At 38.8% G+C, this 20,649-nt stretch overlaps 3 protein-coding genes across 5 annotated transcripts; all 3 read left to right on the forward strand.

Annotated features, from left to right (window-relative positions):
- The first annotated feature begins 586 nt into the window (after nucleotides 1-586).
- On the forward strand, nucleotides 587-4,151 carry LOC127787989 (uridine nucleosidase 1-like). 2 transcript variants are annotated; one of them, XM_052316106.1, is made up of 9 exons: nucleotides 587-979; nucleotides 1,639-1,754; nucleotides 1,844-1,903; nucleotides 2,351-2,560; nucleotides 2,646-2,750; nucleotides 2,902-2,998; nucleotides 3,445-3,552; nucleotides 3,630-3,765; nucleotides 3,853-4,151. In XM_052316106.1, exons 1-9 carry the CDS (start codon nucleotides 925-927, stop codon nucleotides 3,995-3,997), a joined length of 1,032 nt encoding a protein of 343 aa, XP_052172066.1. In that variant the 5' UTR covers nucleotides 587-924; the 3' UTR covers nucleotides 3,998-4,151. The 2 variants fall into 2 exon arrangements, with proteins under 2 accessions (XP_052172066.1, XP_052172067.1); XM_052316107.1 differs by having other exon boundaries at nucleotides 597-979; nucleotides 3,868-4,151.
- A 3,540-nt stretch (nucleotides 4,152-7,691) lies between these two features.
- LOC127788250 (uridine nucleosidase 1-like) lies at nucleotides 7,692-11,263 on the forward strand. Of its 2 annotated transcripts, none has more exons than XR_008020298.1 (9): nucleotides 7,692-7,856; nucleotides 7,984-8,099; nucleotides 8,231-8,290; nucleotides 8,899-9,108; nucleotides 9,847-9,951; nucleotides 10,073-10,169; nucleotides 10,379-10,486; nucleotides 10,578-10,726; nucleotides 10,908-11,056. XR_008020298.1 is itself a non-coding variant. In XM_052316361.1 (9 exons), exons 1-9 carry the CDS (start codon nucleotides 7,769-7,771, stop codon nucleotides 11,032-11,034), a joined length of 1,047 nt encoding a protein of 348 aa, XP_052172321.1. In that variant the 5' UTR covers nucleotides 7,692-7,768; the 3' UTR covers nucleotides 11,035-11,263. The 2 variants fall into 2 exon arrangements, 1 of the variants encoding a protein (XP_052172321.1); XM_052316361.1 differs by having other exon boundaries at nucleotides 10,591-10,726; nucleotides 10,908-11,263.
- A 2,598-nt stretch (nucleotides 11,264-13,861) lies between these two features.
- On the forward strand, nucleotides 13,862-15,984 carry LOC127788760 (uncharacterized). The gene is made up of 3 exons (XM_052317363.1): nucleotides 13,862-14,771; nucleotides 14,970-15,737; nucleotides 15,863-15,984. The coding sequence occupies exons 1-3, from the start codon at nucleotides 13,862-13,864 to the stop codon at nucleotides 15,982-15,984; spliced, it is 1,800 nt and encodes a 599-aa protein (XP_052173323.1).
- The last annotated feature ends 4,665 nt before the right edge of the window (nucleotides 15,985-20,649 follow it).

Below are 20,649 nucleotides of genomic sequence, written 5' to 3' on the forward strand. Positions count from 1 at the left end.
AATGTTCACTTTGGGTGATAAGAAATATCATGATTATAAATAAATTTGATAAATAAAATTTTAAAATTGATGTAATAAATATAAATTTATAATAATTTTATTTAAAATTAATAATAATTTACAGTTATAGATAAATTTATTATTAATTTTAAATAAAACTATTATAAATTTGTGTCTACAACAACATCAGTCGATAAAAGTAATTTTTTTAATTTATTTGCGAGTATAATATTTTTCTTGATTGATAGTTACTTTAAAAAAAAAAAAAATTGTTACCCTAATGCAGCAAGATACTCAATAATCATGGGTTCATTTTTGCCTCAACGGAGGTCTAGGTATCTAGTTATGTTTCTTTGTTAGGTTAAGTCGTTAGGCTCTAATTCATGACTAACATGTCTGTATATGTTAATGTTAGATTAAGGCAAGGTGAATCGTATGTTTTAGAGAACATATCTGTGAACGCACTTTTAAAATCTTTTTGAAAAATATAAATTTAAAATTTTATAAAAAAATTAAATATCCAGAGCTTAAGAGTCCCACAGACCACAGTGATGTTTGTGCAAGTAATGAAGGGAAAATGAGTAGAGCATGAACCGACTTTGGGAAGAGATAAGTACAAGCAGGGCACCCAAATTGAATAATGAATATGTCCGAATGAGATAAAAAAAAATGTGAAAAATGGAAGTGGGAAGATGATGCTTTCGCTTTTCCTGGAATCCCCGGTCATCCGAATTTTTAATTAATTTTTCAACACTTGGGGCTAATTGATTGCTTCATCTTTTGAGGGAATTTTGTCTCAATATCGATTCTGGTTCCAATTGGCTGTAAAAACCCACAACGCCAGTACCATTACAATCTTCAAATTCTTTCCTCAAATGAAAATTTGCACAAGTTCTTCTTTCTGATTGACTGTCGTCGAGAGTTATGGCTTCTATGGGTGATCATCTGAGGATCATCATCGACACAGATCCTGGTGTTGGTTAGTGGGTTTTTTTTCTTATTTCCTCCAATCTTTTTGCTTGATTTATTGCCTTAATTTTCTCACTTGCTTGTGGCTTATGTGAACATTTTCTTGGGAAATTGAGAAGAAAAATTTCTGCGAATCTATTTTGTTGTTTATTCTCAGATAGTTTGTGAGCAACCCTTTTGGATGTTCATCGGGAAAAAGGAACTTACTATTATCTGGGATATTAAGTGCCAAATTAAGAAAAAAACGTACAAAATTCCGTTAGGATCTTTTTTCTAATTAGTGCTTTTCTAGGTCGTTTCTGCTGGAAATTGATTCCATTTTATTGCTGTTTTGGTGGTCATTTTATTTAGCTGTAAGTTAGGATATTGTTTGAGGGGCAATGGACCATTTTCTTCATGGAAGAAGCAAATCACTTTTCTTGCTAATATATTATCAGATATATAAAACGCACAGATATCAGGCAATGGAAATATGGATATTTTTTGATGAATATATGAAGGTCTCATTTTCCTCAAGCAAGCAAATTCTACAAATTATGCTGAGTGTTTCTTGGAATAAATGGAAGATTTCATGTGAGGATGGAATCAGTGTTTTATTTTTTCACAGAGAGTAAGATGTCACTGTGGTTGCCATTTGTGAGATTGTGAATGCCATTTCTTGATTTACAGATGATAGCATGACTATCTTCATGGCAATCAAAAGTCCACAGTTGGAGATCTTAGGCTTAACCACAATATTTGGCAATGTTACCACAGAAACTGCCACTCTCAATGCTCTGCGTCTGGTATTTATTCACCGCCTTCAAGTCTTTCAGAGTTTTTGATATCATGTTCATGGCCAATTACTTTTCTTTTTTGATGATCAAAATGGCAGTGCGAGTTTGCAAATCGTTCAGATATTCCTGTGGCAGAGGGTTGCCACGAGCCTCTGATGGTAACTCCTGTTCTTTTAGAAAGATGATTTCTCTCTCTCTCTCTCAAGCTAGAATGATGTGTTAGCAGTATTCTGGTGAATACAAATCATTATCCGGGGTTTTTGATATAATGAGCGAACATAGGAGAGGCACATCATTCTATATGGATTTTTTGTATAAAGTTCTATTTTTTTTACCGTTCTCAATATAACTTTTTAGCGTAATCAAATTAGAAGATTCTTCTCCACAATTATCCTAGGCTCGAATATGGTTTTTTTCTCTTACCTTGTTTCTTTCTTCTGTCTCTTAACACTCAATTCGAACGACTATCATGTTGTGCTTCCAGTACTTTTCTAGTTTTTAATTGCTCCTCCAATACTTCGGTGAATGAAAGAAAGTGTTCAATTCCATTCAAAGAACAGAGAATAAAACATTTTACTAATATAGAGTGTAATGTCTTGGAGCAGGGTGGAAAACCAAGGGCCAGAATCCATGCTCATGGTAAAGATGGATTGGGAAACATTACTTTAAATCCCGAAACATCTAACCATGTTCCTTTAGTTCCAAAATCAAAGAAAATTGACAAGACTGCGTCACAATTGATGGTGGAAATGGTTTCTAAACACCCTGGTGAAGTATCAATACTAGCACTGGGACCATTGACAAATTTGGCGCTCGTAAGTTTTACACATGCCTTTTCCTTTACTTTCATAAAAAATTTGAAACCTTCAATTTCTCCGGATGTGTTTGTTTGATCTTCAGGCCATGAAATGGGATTCATCCTTTGCACGCAAAGTTAAACAAGTGGTCGTCCTTGGTGGGTCTTTCTTTGCGCTGGGAAATGTCAATCCTGCTGCTGAATCAAATGTAAGTGATCAATAATGGAGGAGTGGAATTATCTCAATGATAAATGACACTGCACCCAGTGTCTTGATTTCTTTAATTTATTGCCAGAAGATGCATTCCCCCATTAGGCTGCAAGCAGTTTTAGTATTTGATGTACTTTCTTGATTTGCAGATCATTGGGGACCCAGAAGCAGCAGATATTGTGTTCACATCTGGGGCAAATATTGTTATTGTCGGTATAAACATATCAATGCAAGTCAAACTGACAGGTTTTGTGCACTCTCTGGTTTCCTTTGCTTCCAGTTTTAATTATGTTGCTGTAAAAGAGGATTCCATAATATATTCAACTTTCATCTTCACAAAATCTAGAAAAGTGTATTTTGCTTGCCAGAAGACCAAAAAGGGCATCCTCATTGCAGGAGGCTTCCCTGCTTTATGATGGTCGGGGTATGGGCATCTGTACACTAGCCGTTCTCTTTCATCTTTGCAAAGAAGTTTCTTCAGCTCAAACCTGGGACCTTCAATCAAAAACAAAAAGTAACCTTATCATCACTGCCAAGGCTTGCTTGCCCTCTGCAAAGACTACTTTCGTATTTTGAAAACTGATGCCTAAGTTTACCATGGACAACACAATATTACATTGCTCCAAAGCCCAGCCTCTTGTATTTATATCGACTTTGTCATGATTAAAGGCTACACTGTCCTGTGGTTTCAGATGATGAACTTGATGAGCTGAGGCAGTCCAAGGGAAGATATGCTAGAGTTATAGCGAACATGTGCAAATTTGTCCAAGAACGGACGGAAAAGTCCTATAAATTCAAGGGTAATCATCTTCCATATTCATTTGTTGGATCATCTTGAACTCACAGAACTGGATCAAAGAGACAAATTTTCTCTCAGGGATTTTCCTGCACGACCCGACCAGCTTCGTTGCGCTAGTTCGGCCTGAGCTCTTTACCTACACGAAAGGCGTTGTCCGGGTGGAGACACAGGGAAAATGCAGAGGGCTGACGCTCATGGACCCTGGAACAAAAGAGTGCGTTCAATGCAAGAAGCATTAATTTGTAGAGCAATTAATGTTTAGGCTTTAATTTGCTTTTGGTTTGTAATGTTCTGGGTTAAGAATTTTGATATGCAGATGGGATTCGGAGAGCCCCTGGACAGTAGAAGTGGAGGAGGGAATCGGAAAGCCGGTCGTGTCGGTTGCATCCACAGTGGAGGCCAATGAAGTTCGAGATTACGTTATCAATCTGTTAGCGAAACCTTGATTTAATTTGTTACCCTTTCGTGTTCATCTCTTCAGGATGCCGTTTTATCTTCTGGTTAGTATCAAAGGAAAGACTGTAGCAGGACTTTTGTAGAAGTAAAAGATCGAGCTGCCATGGAGGCCAATGCACCAAACCACATCATCTTTCTTTCTTTCCTTCTTTTGTTCTCACAAGTCATAAGGGAAGGGGTGTCTATGTATTTTTTTCTTAAGAATAAAATATATAAAAATAAAATAGTTTTAAAAATAAAAGACTTCGATCACTAAATTTATTTTTTTCTTAAGAATAAAATAGAATAGACAATCCTTTGTATGATTTTTTTTATAAATTGATAAAAAAAAAATATTCAATACAAGATTTTTGCAACTTGGTTGCCTTTGAAAATTGTTTTACCCCCCTTTTTATCTGTTTTTTATATTATCACATAAGATGAATAATTTTAACTCGGGGTGTGTGTTATTAAAATTCAAATCCCACTTGAGGAAGAAAAAAAATGCCCTGGAGAGAGCTGAAAAGAGTTCTCGTACAACGAGCGTCTAATTATTAATAATTCAACCTTATAGTTCTAGTCTTTTTTATATTTTTATATTTATATGTTATAAGGTTAGTTTTGTCTTTAAGTGTTGTGGCTTTCCATGTGGTTTGAATTTTATTTATTTTCTTTGTGGTTACTCGAGAGATACCCCAACACAAACTATAAATTATGGGTGTTTAAAAAAATTAATAAATCACAAAAATTGATCGAATCAAACTGTGCCGCATAATTTTTTGAGAGGGGCGGTCTGGCATGATTTGAGAAATCGTGCAATTTGAGATTTCAGAATTTTCTTGATTTAGTCTAAAATCAAATCGTTGAGTATAATGTAATAATAATAAAAAAATTATGAAACAATTTATTTTTGTTCATAATGTTTATATTTATGAACCAAAACATATCTCAAATCGAAAAAACAAATCTCAAACCAGAACCAAAACAATCTCATACAGATTGTTTATATATAATTTTTTATTTATTTTAATTCATGGCCTAAACAATTAATGAAATCATGAAAACTATATCACGAAAATGGGTAGATTAATATTTTTGGGATAAAGATGGATATAATAGATAAGGATAAAAGAAGTATGTGAAGAACAAAAATTTTAAATCAAATAAGATGAATAGTTTCAACTTGAGATGTGTGGCATTAAAATCTAAGTCCCAGTTGAGAAAAGAGAGGAAGAAGAAGAAGGAGAAAAGAGAGGAAGAAGAAGAAGAAAATAACTTTGAGAGAACTAAAAGAAAAATTTCTTAATAAAACTTTAACCAAAAAAAAAAAAAAAAACACAAGTAGAATTTTTTTATTTTGCTAAAAAATTCAAACATTTTTAATGTAAGTTTATAACTAAATTATTATGTATTTATTTAACATATAAAATTTATGAACTATTAGGTAAATTTATTTAATATATACTTAAAAATAACAATTATAAGTTATTATTATCAATAAATAAATAAAACTACTAAACGTGCGCCATCAGGTCCACCTTCTTTTTTTTTTTTTCCCACATGGTTTGGGTGGGTCAACAATTGCCTATTCCGAATTAATTACATCGGACAACACGTGAAAAATGCCATCTGTTCTCTGAGTCAGCAAAATGGTGGTCTCCACCAATAGCAATTGGATACGTGTCCTTTTGCATTAAATTGACAGCATGGCATCCATGAGATTTTGATTAACTTCCCAGGCATGGCGGCATATGACTTGATATAAATATATGGATAAAATAGTACTCAATCGTCTAATTTTTTCTCACTAATTTTTAATAACAAAAATCAATTAAAAAGCTGATTCCAAATAATTAATACCTTTAGTCTTACATGCTTTTATAACAATGTCCAGCAATCAATCATATTTAATCATCTTTCATGTATTTAGGGGTGTTCAAAGTTGAGTCTAATTAAATGGAATCGATTGAAATTATTAATTTAATTTAATTTTTGTTTTTGTAATTTAGTTCAATTCGATTAATTTTTTAAGAAAATTTGATTTTGTGATTTCTAATCTATTTTATAGTTGAAAATAACCGAATTAATGGAACTTTAAGACGACAACGTTTTTATGGTCACAAAATAATTTCGTGTTTGTCCCACTATACAATTTTTCAACTTGTTCAATTTTTCACCTTGTTTGGTCTATTAATTAGTTCGGTTTTGATCTATTATTTTGTGTTTGTTTAGTTTTTTCAATCAATTCAATTTATATTCAATTTTTCACCTTGTTTGGTCTATTAATTAGATTTAATCGATCAGTTTGATTTGATTTAGCATCATCCCAATTCAATTTATTTAATTTGTTAATTTCAATTGATTCATATCGTTTGCACCCTATAGCTATAAAAAAAAGACAAAAAAATCATTACAACATACTTTATTTTTCAAAATTTATATTAGTGGTCCTTATTCTTTAAAAATAATATTAAATTATTTCATAAGATTCAATACACACGTATAAAAAGGAAATTGTTATGTGACAAAGAACATAAAATTTGTTTGATGTGGATAAAATTAGAGAAGGGGCATGCAAGCAACAGATCACCCCTTACATGAGAATAATATATTATTTAGAGTTTTAAAAAATTACACAAATTCATTAACAATTATTCTATTAACAAAGGATCTATGTAGTTTTTGAAAATATATATATATATATATATATACGATAAGCACCCTTAAGTTAAGACTTGAACTTGATGTAATTGTAAAAATTAAATTTATATTTTAAAAATTATAATAATCTCTCTCAATATTAATTAAAGAGATAAAATAATTAATTTATTCTTTATTTTCTCTCATCTTTCTTATTTTTCTTTCCCCTCTATATTTAGGGAAATAAAAAAATTAGCTAGCAACCACTATGGTAGCCACATTTGAGTGAATTCTAAAAAGACAAAGAAAAAAGAAATTATTGTTGTGCCATTAAGTTGTCTCGTACATTACTAATTTCTTCTCGCTAAGCTAAAATTTTTGCAAGAGGGACGGAAGAAGCTGCTCCAATGCTGCTCATCATTGTCGATTTTGCTCGTCATCTAAATAGTGAAGCTCAAAACCATCCCCGCTTTTAGCTATTTTCGTCATCCACCGAAACCCTCGCCATCTCTTTCAATAATAATATTAAAATTAGATATAGTAATATTTATTATTCATTTAGAAAATAAATATTAAATTTTTATAGTAATAAAACTATAGGTAAATTAAAAATAGAATTAAAATTTATTAATAAATAAATAAAATAAAAAGTCAAATAAAAAATAGAACAGAAAATGTAAGAGGGGACAAAAACATGAGTAAAAAAAAAAAGAAAATGTATTATTTAACTAACTTTAATTAATAAAAGGAGAAAAATTATAACATAACATTGATTCTCAGAATTATTTATTGGATTTTTTAAATATTAAAAATAACTTTTACAAATATTTTAAATCTCAATAGAATCGAGTCTAATTTTTTTATTTTTTAAAATGTCTGACACACAGGACAACGTGCCCTTAAAATTAGGGACAACAACTTGCCCTAAAATTTAAAGGTCCCCGATGTAATTAATCGAGAAAATAACACGGTGACTCGACGACAAGATTTCGGTGACTCGACGACAAGATTTCTTTATTATGATCCACCGTGTTGTCTAATCACCACACAGAGATAAGAACACGAGTCTGTGGTATGCGGCTGCCTCATGCATAGAAGTAGCTAAGAACACGAGTTTGGTTTGCGGATCAGCAACTCTCGCAATGGCTTCTCCGGTCGTGTCGAGCTCCAATGGAAGTGTCAGTGTGGATGGTCCTAAGAAGATCGTTATCGATGCAGATCCTGGTATTGGTAAGCTTCAAATTTTCTCTCATGCATGTTTTCCCATCCCCTGGAAGAGATGGCATCGCAATTTCCGCCTTCGATCTCTCAACTTGGTGGTCCTGATTCTAAGTTTGGTTGAGATTTACACGTACAGATGATAGCATGGCAATCTTGATGGCATTTCAGAGCCCAGAGCTGGAGATCTTAGGCTTCACCACAGTTTTCGGCAATGTCACTGCAGAAACTGCCACTCTCAATGCTCTCCGCCTGGTGTGTGTGTGTGTATTTTCTCTGTTTTTCCTTTATTCCCTTTTCTCTCCAAACTTCAGGTAATAATTTCTTCAAATTATTTGAACGTTTTGCTGATGAGTTTACTCTCTTTTCCGTGCTAAAAATGACAGTCCGAGGTTGCAAATCGGTCGGATATTCCGGTGGCAGAAGGCTGCTCGGAGCCTCTCATGGTAACCCCACTTTTGTATATGATTTTCGAATTTATTCGTCACCATTCAGTCCCATATCCTTAGTTTTAAAGAAGAGTTTTTTGGACATGAATATATATAATGTGTATATATTAAATATTTTGTGTACATAATCAATTTGAACTATCAAATAAGATAAAAGATTAATTAATGTCTTTGAATATATTAGTCCAGTAATTTTATTCATACATTTATTTTTGAATTCATAGAATTATAAGTACTTTAAAAAAAAAAAAAACAACACTTCCTTCATAAAAATCATAGAAACCCAATGACTTCGTCCCTTGGCTTGATGCATCTCCCTTAAATGGGCTATTTGGTTTTGTGATGGTTGCCGGTTATTTCGATTGGTTAATCAAAAATTAAAAGGAAAAATAAAAGAACCCAACGAATTACGTACTCTTTTAACTTAAGAAAAGAGGTAAATAACGGAAGCTTTAAATATTAAAAATAGACTAGAAAAAATTCACATAAAAATAGTCGAAACCACATAAAGTTTAAATAAGATGTTACCAACTTGACCCAGACTTCAAGTATATAGTATGGTTTTGTGAGGTTGGGTTGGATTAATTAATGGGTTGAAGCTGCAGGGTGGAAAGCCAACAGTGGTAGACTATGTTCATGGCAAAGATGGGCTGGGGAACATCACTTTGAATCCTGAAACGTCCGACGATGTTCCTTTGGTTCCAAAATCCAATAACATTGAAATGGCCGGACCTCAGTTTTTGGTGGATACTGTTGCTCAACACCCCGGCCAAGTCACCGTTCTAGCACTGGGACCATTAACAAACTTGGCACTCGTAAGATATTTCGACTTCTCATTTACTATCAATACAACAACAACATATTCATTCTTTATCCCATTACGTGGGGTCGGTTACATGAATTTTAATAAATTTAGATTATTAGAAGTCTTATGTATATTCAATCTCACTTATTGTGATTGCTGGTATTCGTTCGGATTCATTCATTCTTTTCAATATATCTTCAATATATATTCTTCGATTCAGAGATGGATTTAGGGATGCAAGCAAGGGCTGCAGCCTCCCCTCAGCTTATTTGGGGGAGGAGGGTTGAAATGGCTTATGGACATGGGGGCCACCCCTCCCCCACATCCTCTCCTAGATCTGCCCCTCTTCAATTCATTACCTTTTTGACCATATACAGTTCATTAATGTAAGTAAAGTGGTTTTAAGCTATGGTTACTGTTGGTTTAGAAATTTATATATACAACGTCACAATGCTATTACTCAAGTTATTTGAATATATTATTTGTAATTATTTACATTCAAAAGTATAATATACTCTAAAAGCATTAATCACTAATGAAATGGTCAAATTTCATAATGGCAAACTAATTAACTAGAATGTTTAAATCTCATGCAAATTAAAGTAGAGTTTGATAGACTATTGCCGACGCAGGCAAAGCCATAGATGTGGATAGAGGTTAGACTACGGATTTCGACAAATTAAGTAGAGTTTGATGTTTAAATCTCATGCAATTAATATGTGTGTGTGCGTGTGATGTGTTTGATCAGGCCCTGAAATGGGACACATCCTTTGCCAGCAACGTCAAAGAGATTGTGATCCTGGGTGGAGCTTTCTTTGCTCTGGGAAATATAAATCCTGCCGCTGAATCAAATGTAAGCCATCTCCATTAATTCCTTCAACATTAATCCATTCATTTTCACGAGCCCAGCTAATTACTGCAGCAAAATTGATTGATTTCCATTGCCTTTTCTTCATCTTAATTTTGATATGCAGATCTTACAGGATCCTGAAGCAGCCGATATTGTGTTCACATCCGGGGCAAATATTTCTGTAGTTGGCATCAATATAACAACACAAGTCAAATTAACAGGTTATCTTTTAGCACTTAGAATGTCACTGTGTTCGAGTAGACCTGAAAATCAAATGAACCAAATTATATTGGATAATCGGTTGTCGCAATTGACATTTGGTTGGGTTTGTATTAAACTGTCGGGTCTAAAAGCCCGACTTAATATAAAAGATATATCCAAACCAATTAACGTACTATATGTTTCTTTTTCTTTTTTTTAATGGTTTCAGATGAGGAGCTTCAAGATATAAGGAATTCTAATGGAAAATATGCCAAGATCGTCACAGATATGTGCGTGTTCTATGAAGCTTGGACTGAAAAATCTGATAAATTCAAAGGTGAAGATACATTGAATTAATTTCCATGTTCTTGCAGCTGCCTGCATATTCGATTGAACTGTCTTGTGTCTGTATATTGACAATCTTGAAGCTGATTATCCCAGGGATCTTCCTCCATGATCCAACCTGTTTCGTGTCTCTTGTTCGGCCTGATCTATTCACTTATACACAAGGGGTAGTTCGCGTCCAGATAGAGGGGAAATGTAGAGGACTTACCCTTTTGGATCCGGGCCAAAAAGAGTGAGTTCTTAGCTAGTCTGTCCATGATTTGGGTTAATTCAAATTTTATGTTAATTTCGCTCAAATCAATTATTATTGAGTCCATAAATTAAATGTGTTCCTTAGCTTTAATTTTCTTGTGATAACTGTTACTAGTTCTGACTTAATTGTCATGTGATGATATATATACACACACACACAGATGGAATTCCGATAATGCATGGACGGTAGAAGTCGACGGAGTTGGGAAACCCATTGTTTCAGTTGCAATGGCGGCTCAAGTTGATGAAATTCGTGATTATGTCAAGAATCTGTTGATGCAACCCTGATCTGTTTATTCTTTTATTTGTCCCATTTTGTTCAAGTACTTAACCATAAGCTTTCTGGGATGTCTTCTTGGTGATTAATGATCTGTTAATTCTGGGTCTTGTTGTTGTTAATTTGTTTCTACTCAAAGTCAAAGTCAGTTCTAATCTGTCTTCTTCCTACTTCTGAACACTGCCACTTGTATTTGTATCTGCGTCTATTTTTATATTAATGAATAATGTTTCATCTTCACGTGTCTAAGGTTTATTATTTCATCTTTTGAATTTAATAATCTTTAGTTTAAATATAATAATTGTTGGTTTTGTGAGTGTAAGTGTGTGTGGGTGTCTATCTCGCATTGGTTGTGTAAAGAGGTGAGAATGAGTATTTATACTCCTCCCTCATACTTGACTTTAGGCCCTAAGGGGCACCCAAATTTTGTGAGCGGGCGAACCCCTTGGCCCTCACACGCGCCGCCATCCGTCCGGTCAAACGGTCAAATCATTAAGATATATTTTTGTATAAAAAAAATTAAATATTTTATTTTTATTTTTATTTCTCCTCTTCCATTGGCTTCCCAAAGCGTCCCCATTTAATTTCGTGAAATTATTTCCGACTGCTTCGTCTTCTCCAAGCTTCGGCATTCATTCCGACTTTCAATCAGGGCCGGCCCTGGGCCAGGGCTACCAGGGCCACAGCCCAGGGCCCAAAAGTGAGGGGGCACAATTTTTTTTTTAAATTTATGTATATATGTGTATAAAAAATTAAAAAAAAAATAACAAAAGAAGTTACCACTTGTACCCTGTTAAAAAAAGATTTCATTGCTATTTTTATTTTGTTAGTATATGTGATGATTGTTTTTGTTTTAATTAATTATGGAGGATAAAAGTAGGGGTGTCAATGGTTCAGATTGGTCCGATTTTATAAAAATTCAGTAACCGAACTATTTTTAAAGGTTTCGAAAAAATAAGAACCGTAACTGAACCATTACATATATAAAACCAACCCATGACCAATCCGTCACACCAAACCGGTTTCGGTTCGATTTCGGTTCTATCCAATTAACATTTAACTTCTAAACATTTTCGCAAAATATGAAATTATAAACGAATTTGTTAATTAAAATAAACCCATAACTTCATTAATGTTTCAAGTCTTAAAGTAAAAGTAGAACAAAATAATTCATCGACTATCTCATCAAATGAGATTACATCGACCATATAGTATAGCAATAGCGCATAAAATGTTAAAAATAAAAGACTTCATGAATCTTGCTAGTTTCCTAAGAAGTGATACTATTTATGCATATGTATATATATATACTCAAAAAATTAAAATATATATAAGTATAATATTGGTTTCGGTTTGGTTCGAACCATAGTTTAAAAAAAAAAATTAGTAACCAAACTAAATATATTGGTTCTTAATTTTTTAGAACCAGAACCTAACCATTGAACCATATAACCAATCCAAACGGCATGGTTCAGTTTGGTTTGGTTCAGTTCACCAATTTTTGGATATTTTTTAACAACCCTAGATGAAAGGAAGATTGACCAAATCAAGAAATCCTTACGGAGATTCGAAAGAAAGTATGTAGACTCAAATATGTTGTTTTCATTTTTTAATGCAATATTTATAATGCAAGGTACTCTTTTTTCTTCATTTAGAGTTTTGTCCCATTGGATTTTCCCTAAATAAGATTTTAATGAGGCCCCAAATTATTTTTTCTTATTTTTTGTAAATTCTTATAATTTAATAAAATTAATTAATTGATAATTTTTATTTTTTTATTTAATTTGTATAAAAGGGCACACTTGAAAAAATTTGCCCCGGGCCTCCAAAAACCCAGGACCGGCTCTACTTTCAATGCTGCTTTGATGGCAACGACTGTTCGGCCTCTTTGACCCGCCTATATAAGGCGTAGTCGATCTTCGTTGAGAGGCAGAGTTCTTCGTCTTTACTTCTCGTGTGTCACCAACAGAGAGCGAGTGCACAGAGAGTTCTGCTAGATCCGGTCGAGCGTGGTCGCCGTTCCCTGGAGTTGGCCGTTGAATCCTACCTTGACAGACGCCGTAGTCTGCTGGTGACTGGAGCAAAGCGTCACTGTCTTCAGGACAACAATTCAAGCGTGCCTCGGCCTTCGTTGCTTCAGTTCTTCCTTCGCTGAGTCTCGGGTTTGAGTTTCTGCTGCTATATATATATATATATATATCTTGCAATAGATACGATTTTATATATGTTGCTGTGAATCTACTGTTGCTGGCTGCTACTTGTTGAACTTAATTTGTGATGAGGAGAACGCCCTTGGTCCCATAATTACGCCAAGACGGATACCTAGTGGCGGTCAAAAGATACATGGCAGACAAGCATCGCCACGTCAATCGGATAAGCACTCAGTAAAGAAATCTCCGAGACCTCAGGAACAGGCTAACCCACCGAAGGTCACGGAGGCAACAGCTATCCCGAACTCCTCGGAGACGGATATTATCTCGAAATCTTTATCGGGAAAGTTCCGAAGAAGGCGGAAGGGAGATCCCGAAGATCCCTCCATGATCCCTATCCTGAGAAAAGGTAAGAGAAAAAGGTGGGAGATTCTTCTTATCCTTTTCTGAGAGATATAGTTTAAAAAGGGACAATTAATCCTAGATCAAGGACTAACTTAATCATCGGAGATCGACCGGGGGAGCAAGTCCCCGTCTCCATTGCAGGTACCTTCGGAGAGGCTAGAAGGGAGCGTGCGGCTACCACTTCAGAAAATCTATCATCAATTGGCACCCACCGTGGGGCCGACATTCTTCTCTTCTATCTCTCCAGTGCAGCAGACAACCTTGCCTTTTTTCTCTACCTTGAATGGCAACCAGAAGACAGTCGTCTAGGGCCGTGGGGAGCAACCCCGTTCCAGAGCCGAGTCAGAAGAATCCTCCCCGAAGCCCGCCGGGGAGAGCTCGGAGTCCGGAGGGCCCTCTGCCTCTCCCCGATCGGATAGCACTCCTGGAGGGTCAAGTACAGCGATTGACGGAGTTACTCATGGGTTTTCTAGATTGCCAGCATCAGCAAGCCCAGCATTCTCTGGCGGAAGAAAGGCGCGAGCCCCCAAGAGAAGAGGAGTCCTATCGACGGGATGAGAATCCGCAGAGGCCGGGACAAGATGATGGTCATGGCGAGGCGGCCGAGTCTCTTAACTTGTCGTTTGTGCAGCAGCGGCAGGAAAGAAGATTGCAGCAGTTAGAGGAGGAGATGGCCGCCCTAAAGCCGAAGACCGGAGAAGCTCAGGGACCAAGGATAAATCAGCCCCTTAGCCCAGAGATCATGGCGGCCATACCACCGAAGCGTCTCCGTATCCCAGCCATTAAGGCTTACGCAGGGACCTCTGACCCGATGGATCACCTTGATCTCTTTACCTCGCATATGATGGTACAGGACGCCTCAGACGCGATGTGGTGTAGGGTATTCTTGGCCACCTTGGAGGGGCATGCACGAGCTTGGTATTCAAATCTGGCTCATCATTCCATAGTAAGTTTTGCGCAACTCCGAGGCAGCTTTCTGGCGCATTTTGCACCTCTCAGAAGACACCGAAGGTCCACCATGGCCTTGGTAAGTATGAAGCAGAACCAAGGAGAGCCCTTGAAGGATTTCGTTTCACGATTTAATATGGAAGCCTTGAGCATTGAGAACTTTGACCACAGCGTAGCTATGGTGGCATTCCAGAACGCCCTGAGGCCCGGCCCTTTCGCCCAATCATTAGCCAAAACGCCTCCGAGTACGTTCACGGACATATTGGGCCGGGCCACGAAGTACATAAATGCCGAGGAGGTCATGCAGGCTAAGAGGGCGGAGCATGTGGAAAAGAAGGATAAAAAGAAGCATCCCGAGGAAAGGAGGAGTGACGACCGAAGGGAAAAACATCGCCCTCGGTGGGATTCGGGGGCCTTCACTCCTCTGAATGCCCCGAGGGCAGAAATCCTGGCTACTATTGAGGGAAAAGACTATTTGAAAAAGTCTCGGCCGATGAAGGCACCATCCGACAAAAGGAACAGAAGTAAATATTGTCGATTTCATCGAGATCATGGTCATGACACTGAGGAGTGTCACCAATTAAAGGAGGAGATTCAGGAACTTATCAATCGGGGTTTCCTGAGGAGCTACGTGGCTAAAACATGTGATTCTCGGGGGAGAAAGGATCGACGGTCGCGATCGAGAAGCCCCCCCAAGAGGGACCGCACGGAGGATCGAAATTGGGCCCAGCGGGAGAGATCACATCGAAGAGAAGACGATCATCCTCAGCCTCCGATATTCCACACACTCGCAGCAGGGGAGGTCCCAGTCATGAAGGATGAAAAAAGTAATGCGGTCCGGCTGAAAAGATCGAGGAATGTGGATCCAATCTCTTTTTCAGATAGTGACCTCCCGGGATACCCGACTCGAAATGACCCACTGGTGATAACAGCTGAACTCGGGAAGTGGGAACTTTGGCGGATCCTTGTGGATCCAGGAAGCTCTTCAGAAATCTTGTATCGGCAAGTCTTCTTAGGCATGGGGTATGAAATGACACAGTTGAGGGCAGCGAGGGTCCCTTTGGTAGGATTTGATGGTGAAGCCGTATACTCAGAAGGGATCATTCAGCTCCCATTAACGGTAGGGAGAGGTTCCCGGACTTCTCGAGTTATGCTAGACATCCTGGTAGCAGATGTGCCTTCGGCTTACAACATGATTCTAGGAAGATCTGGTCTCAATGCCCTTCGAGCCATCCCAAGCACATATCATATGATGATGAAGTTTCCCACAGATAGGGGGACGGGCGAAGTGCGGGGAGATTTGCGCTTACCCGTGAATGTTACATGGCCTCTATAGGCATTGCGAAGGGTAAAGAAGCAGGGTCGCAGAAGGACGCTGACCCCCCGAAGGAGGTCAGTTTTCTACTAGAAGGACCCGAAGATCCCAAAACAGCAGAGCCGGTGGATGAATTGGAATAAGTACCTCTGGAAGAGGATTGCCCAAGTCGATGCGTAAGAGTGAGTATGGAGTTAAAGGACCCGCTAAGGAGTCAAATAATATCACTCCTTAGACAGTATGCGGATATCTTCGCATGGACAGCCCGGGACATGCCAGGAGTAAATCCAGAAGTAATGACACACAGGTTGGGGGTCCGATCAGGTTTTCAGCCTGTTAGGCAGAAGAAACGAAGCTTCGCCCCAGATAGGGCTCGGGCAATCGAGGAGGAGATCGCAAAGTTAGCAGATGCGCGCCACATTCGGGAGGTGGATTATCCAGATTGGTTAGCAAATGTCGTGCTGGTTCCCAAATGGCAGAGCAAGTGGAGACTTTGTATCGATTTCACTGATCTTAACAAAGCCTGCCCAAAGGATAGTTACCCACTCCCGAGAATTGACGCCTTAATTGATGGAACTGCTGGATGTTCGCTCATGAGTTTCCTAGATGCTTTTCAGGGATATCACCAGATTCCATTGCACCCGGAGGACCAGGAGAAGACGGCATTCATCACCAACAAGGTAACCTACTGCTACACCGTAATGCCTTTCGGTTTAAAGAACGCAGGAGCCACTTACCAACGCTTGGTAAATAAGCTTTTTCACCAACAGCTCGGGAGAAATATGAAGGCATACGTCGACGACATGCTGGTAAAAAGCCTGGTAGCCGAATGTCATCCAGAGGATCTGGAGGAATGCTTCAAAACCCTTCGTAAGTTCCATATGAAACTTAATCCTGTCAAATGTGCTTTCGGCGTTTCTGTAGGAAAGTTCCTGGGCTACATAGTACACCACCGAGGGATCGAGGTAAACCCTGCGAAGGTCAAAGCTATCATGGATATGCCGGCCCCGAGGAATGTGAAAGAGGTACAGAGCCTTACGGGCAGGATGACAGCCCTTGGCAGATTCCTTTCTCGTTTGGCAGAAAAAGGCCTTCCTTTCTACAAGGTCTTATCGAAAGCAAACAACTTCGAATGAAATTCTGAATGCCAGCGAGCTTTCGAAAAGCTGAAGGAGCACCTAGCCACGCCCCCGGTTCTTACCAAGCCGAAGCCCGGAGAACCATTATACATATATCTGGTGGTGGCCAATGAGGCCGTAAGCTCGGTATTGATACGAGAAGAAAATAAGATCCAGAGGCCTGTTTATTATGCGAGTAAACGATTATCGGGAGCCGAGGTTCGGTATCTTCCTATGGAAAAACTGGCTTTCGCCTTAACAACATCGGCGAGGAAACTCCGACCCTACTTTCAAGCTCATACGATTATAATACTTACTAATCAACCTTTGAAGCAGGTTCTTAGCAAGCCAGAGCTTTCAGGTCGGATGTTGAAGTGGGCAGTGGAGCTCACCGCCTTCGACATTGAGTATAGGCCACGACCGGCCATTAAGGCGCAGTCGTTAGCAGACTTCATCGCCGAAGGGATAGGAGCTCCCGAAGGCCCCGAAGAAAATCAGAGACCATGGTTGGTGGCGGTAGACGGAAGCTCGACCTCGAGCGGTGGTGGAGCAGGATTAATGATAAAAAGTCCCGAAGGGCAAATATGGCCTTATGCGTTACATTTTGAATTCCGAGCATCTAACAATGAAGCAGAATATGAGGCCTTATTGGCTGGGCTGAGATTGGCTGAGCAATTGGGAGCTCAAAACGTCGAGGTGAGTTCAGATTCTAACTTAGTGGTGCAGCAGGTGAATGGAGAATATGAAGCCCGAGAAAGTCACATGGCTCGATACTTGACCATAGTCAAAGAGCTGATGGCACGTTTCCAACACGTAAAGGTGGAGTACGTCCCTCGGGCTATGAATACAGAGGCGGACTTGCTGTCCTGAATCGCTTCTTCCTCTTTCCCTACGAGCTCTGGGGAAATTCGGATCAAATCTCTTCCACAAAAGAGTATCGAAGAAGTCGCGGACCAGTTATGTGTCGATGACGAGCCTAGCTGGATGGACCCCCTGTTGTTATATTTGAGAGAAGAAAAACTCCCCGAAGACGACTCGGAGGCACGGGAGGTAAAACGAAAAGCCCGAAATTTCGTATTAGTTAGTGGGGAACTATACAGAAGGTCTTTTTCACAACCACTACTCAAATGTATCCGACCTCGCGAAGCAGATTATATCCTACGGGAGATTCATGAAGGAATATGTGGAAACCACATCGGGGCTCGGGCTCTTAGTCAAAAGGCCCTGCGGCAGGGGTATTATTGGCCAACGATGGTACGAGATTCCGAGCAGCTAGTCAGGACTTGCGATCGATGCCAGAAAACGTCTAATTTGGTCCATATGCCGGCAGTCGCACTAACTCATCTCGCTACACCATGCCCCTTCGCTCAATGGGGTATAGACATCCTAGGGCCTTTTCCCCCAGCAGCTGGACAAGTCAAATATATCATGGCTGCTATCAATTATTTCACAAAGTGGGTCGAAGCTGAAGCAGTGGCCTCCATTACTTCTCGGCGGGTGAAACAATTTCTATGGAAGAATGTAGTCTGTCGCTTCGAAATTCCTCGGGTGTTGATCTCAGACAACGGCACCCAGTTTTCTGATCGGTCTGTTCGAGAATGGTGCCAGAAGTTGGGAATCAGGCAACAATTCACCTCTGTAGCTCATCCACAGGCTAATGGCCAAATTGAACTCGCCAACAGGACTCTGTTGCGCGGTTTAAAAACACGAGTAGATAAGGCGAAGGGTAGCTGGGTGGAAGAACTATCGAGCATCCTGTGGTCCTACCGAACCACAATGAAGGTCTCCACGGGAGAAACTCCTTTCAGTCTATGCTACGGCTCAGAAGCGTTAATCCCAGTTGAAATTGGAGTACCTACGCTATGAGTAGAGCTGTTTGACCCGGAATCCAATGAGCAAAGTTTGAGGGACAACCTAGACCTCCTTGATGAATTTCGTGATCAAGCGAGGATTCGACAAGCTGCTTATAATCAGCGCATAGAGAGATACTACAATCGACGAGTAAGAGCACGAAATTTTCTACCAGGAGATTTGGTATTAAGGCGAGCAGATGTTCAAGGAGCCCGCGAAACAGATAAGTTAACACCAAATTGGGAAGGTCCTTACAAAGTAACAGAGGTTCTCAGCCCGGGGGCATACAAACTACACACCCTCGAGGGTACATGGGTGAAAAACGCATGGAACGTGCAGAACTTGAGAAAGTTCTATCAGTGATAACTCTTTATTATCTTCATATGATCTGTTAGTAATAATTTTCCATTACATGTCTTGGCATTTTTTCTTTTTGTTGCTTTGTGTATGCTATCCAGGAATAAATTCATTTTTTCTCCTATGCATAAAAACTCATCATTTCCAAAGATCTGGGAAGGCACATCAGAGCAAAGGGAAAGAATTGACATACCCTCAACGGGGCTAGACCCCTCAACAATAACAAAGGATCAGATGTGATCCTCAGGGGATCCGAACCCCCGACAAAAGCAAAGGATCAGATATGATCCTCGGGGGGTCCGAACCCCCGACAAAAACAAAGGATCAGATGTGATCCTCGGAGGGTCCGAACCCCCGGCAAAGACAAGGAATCAGATATGATCCTCGAAAGGCTTAAGATTACGGGGATCAGGCGTGATCCTTGGGGGGCCGGAGCCGAGCCCTTTTGAACAAGCGACAGCAAGCGACGAAGACCAAGTCCTGCGATAAACAGGGGTGGTAAAAAAGGAAGGATCAAGCCTGATCCCAAACGGCCTTCCTTTTCTTGTTTTCGACAAAAAAACAAAGGAAACAAGAAAACAAAAAGGCGGTAGCGAAAGAAAATTGTGTGAAAAATCTAACACTTTTATTATTACGACAACAGGTTTGAATACAAAAATGTCTACTCTAAAGAGGACAAGGCGGCGACAACGTCGAAGGGGATGGAGTCTACATCCAGGTTCGGGAAGCGCTCTTTGATTAGTTTTCTCATATGCTCGAACCCGCCCCGAAGAACTCCTTCTAGTTCCGCGGCATAAGCTTCGGAACTTCAGAAATCCTCGCGACCATTTTGAAAAGCCACTTGGGCATCCTTGAGGGCGGATTGGAGTTGGACATGAGCAGTGCGAAGGTCTTCTTTGCACCGAGAATAAGACTCCAACGCTTCGACCTGTCCCTTCTTGGCTTCCTTCAGCTCTAGAGTAAGTCTTTTTATATCCTCCTGAAGCTGGTGATTAACAACCTTAGTGGCGTCCAGCTCCTCCCTGACTGCACTCTCACCCTGCAATTAAAACACAATAAAAACAAATCATAATAAAACTTTTATATTTTTTTTATTTTAGTGAGAGGTTTATACTCGCCAGTGTACGAGTGCAGTTGTAGTCCAAATTTAAATTTATATTTTCTGGATGAATCCAGGTCGTCCACTGAGAGATTTATTTATGGCAAAAGAAAAAGAATGTCACACACACGCACACGCATTTGGACAAATTGACAACAAGATTTTTTTATGGTTTTGTTTTTAGACAACAGATACTAGAAAATAAAGTAAGGCAAAAATTGAAATAAACATTAAACGTAAAAATATGAATTTGGATAGTGCTTGAGTTAAGACAATTTCAGTACCAACCCGTTGATTCCCAAAGTTTAGCATAAAAGATTAGCAACATTAATTTAATTTCAGATATGAGGGTTTGTTATTAAATGCAATTAGAGATGATGATA

The sequence above is a fragment of the Diospyros lotus genome, chromosome 13, assembly GCF_014633365.1.
Source record: "Diospyros lotus cultivar Yz01 chromosome 13, ASM1463336v1, whole genome shotgun sequence".
Classification (NCBI taxonomy): Eukaryota; Viridiplantae; Streptophyta; class Magnoliopsida; order Ericales; family Ebenaceae; genus Diospyros; species Diospyros lotus.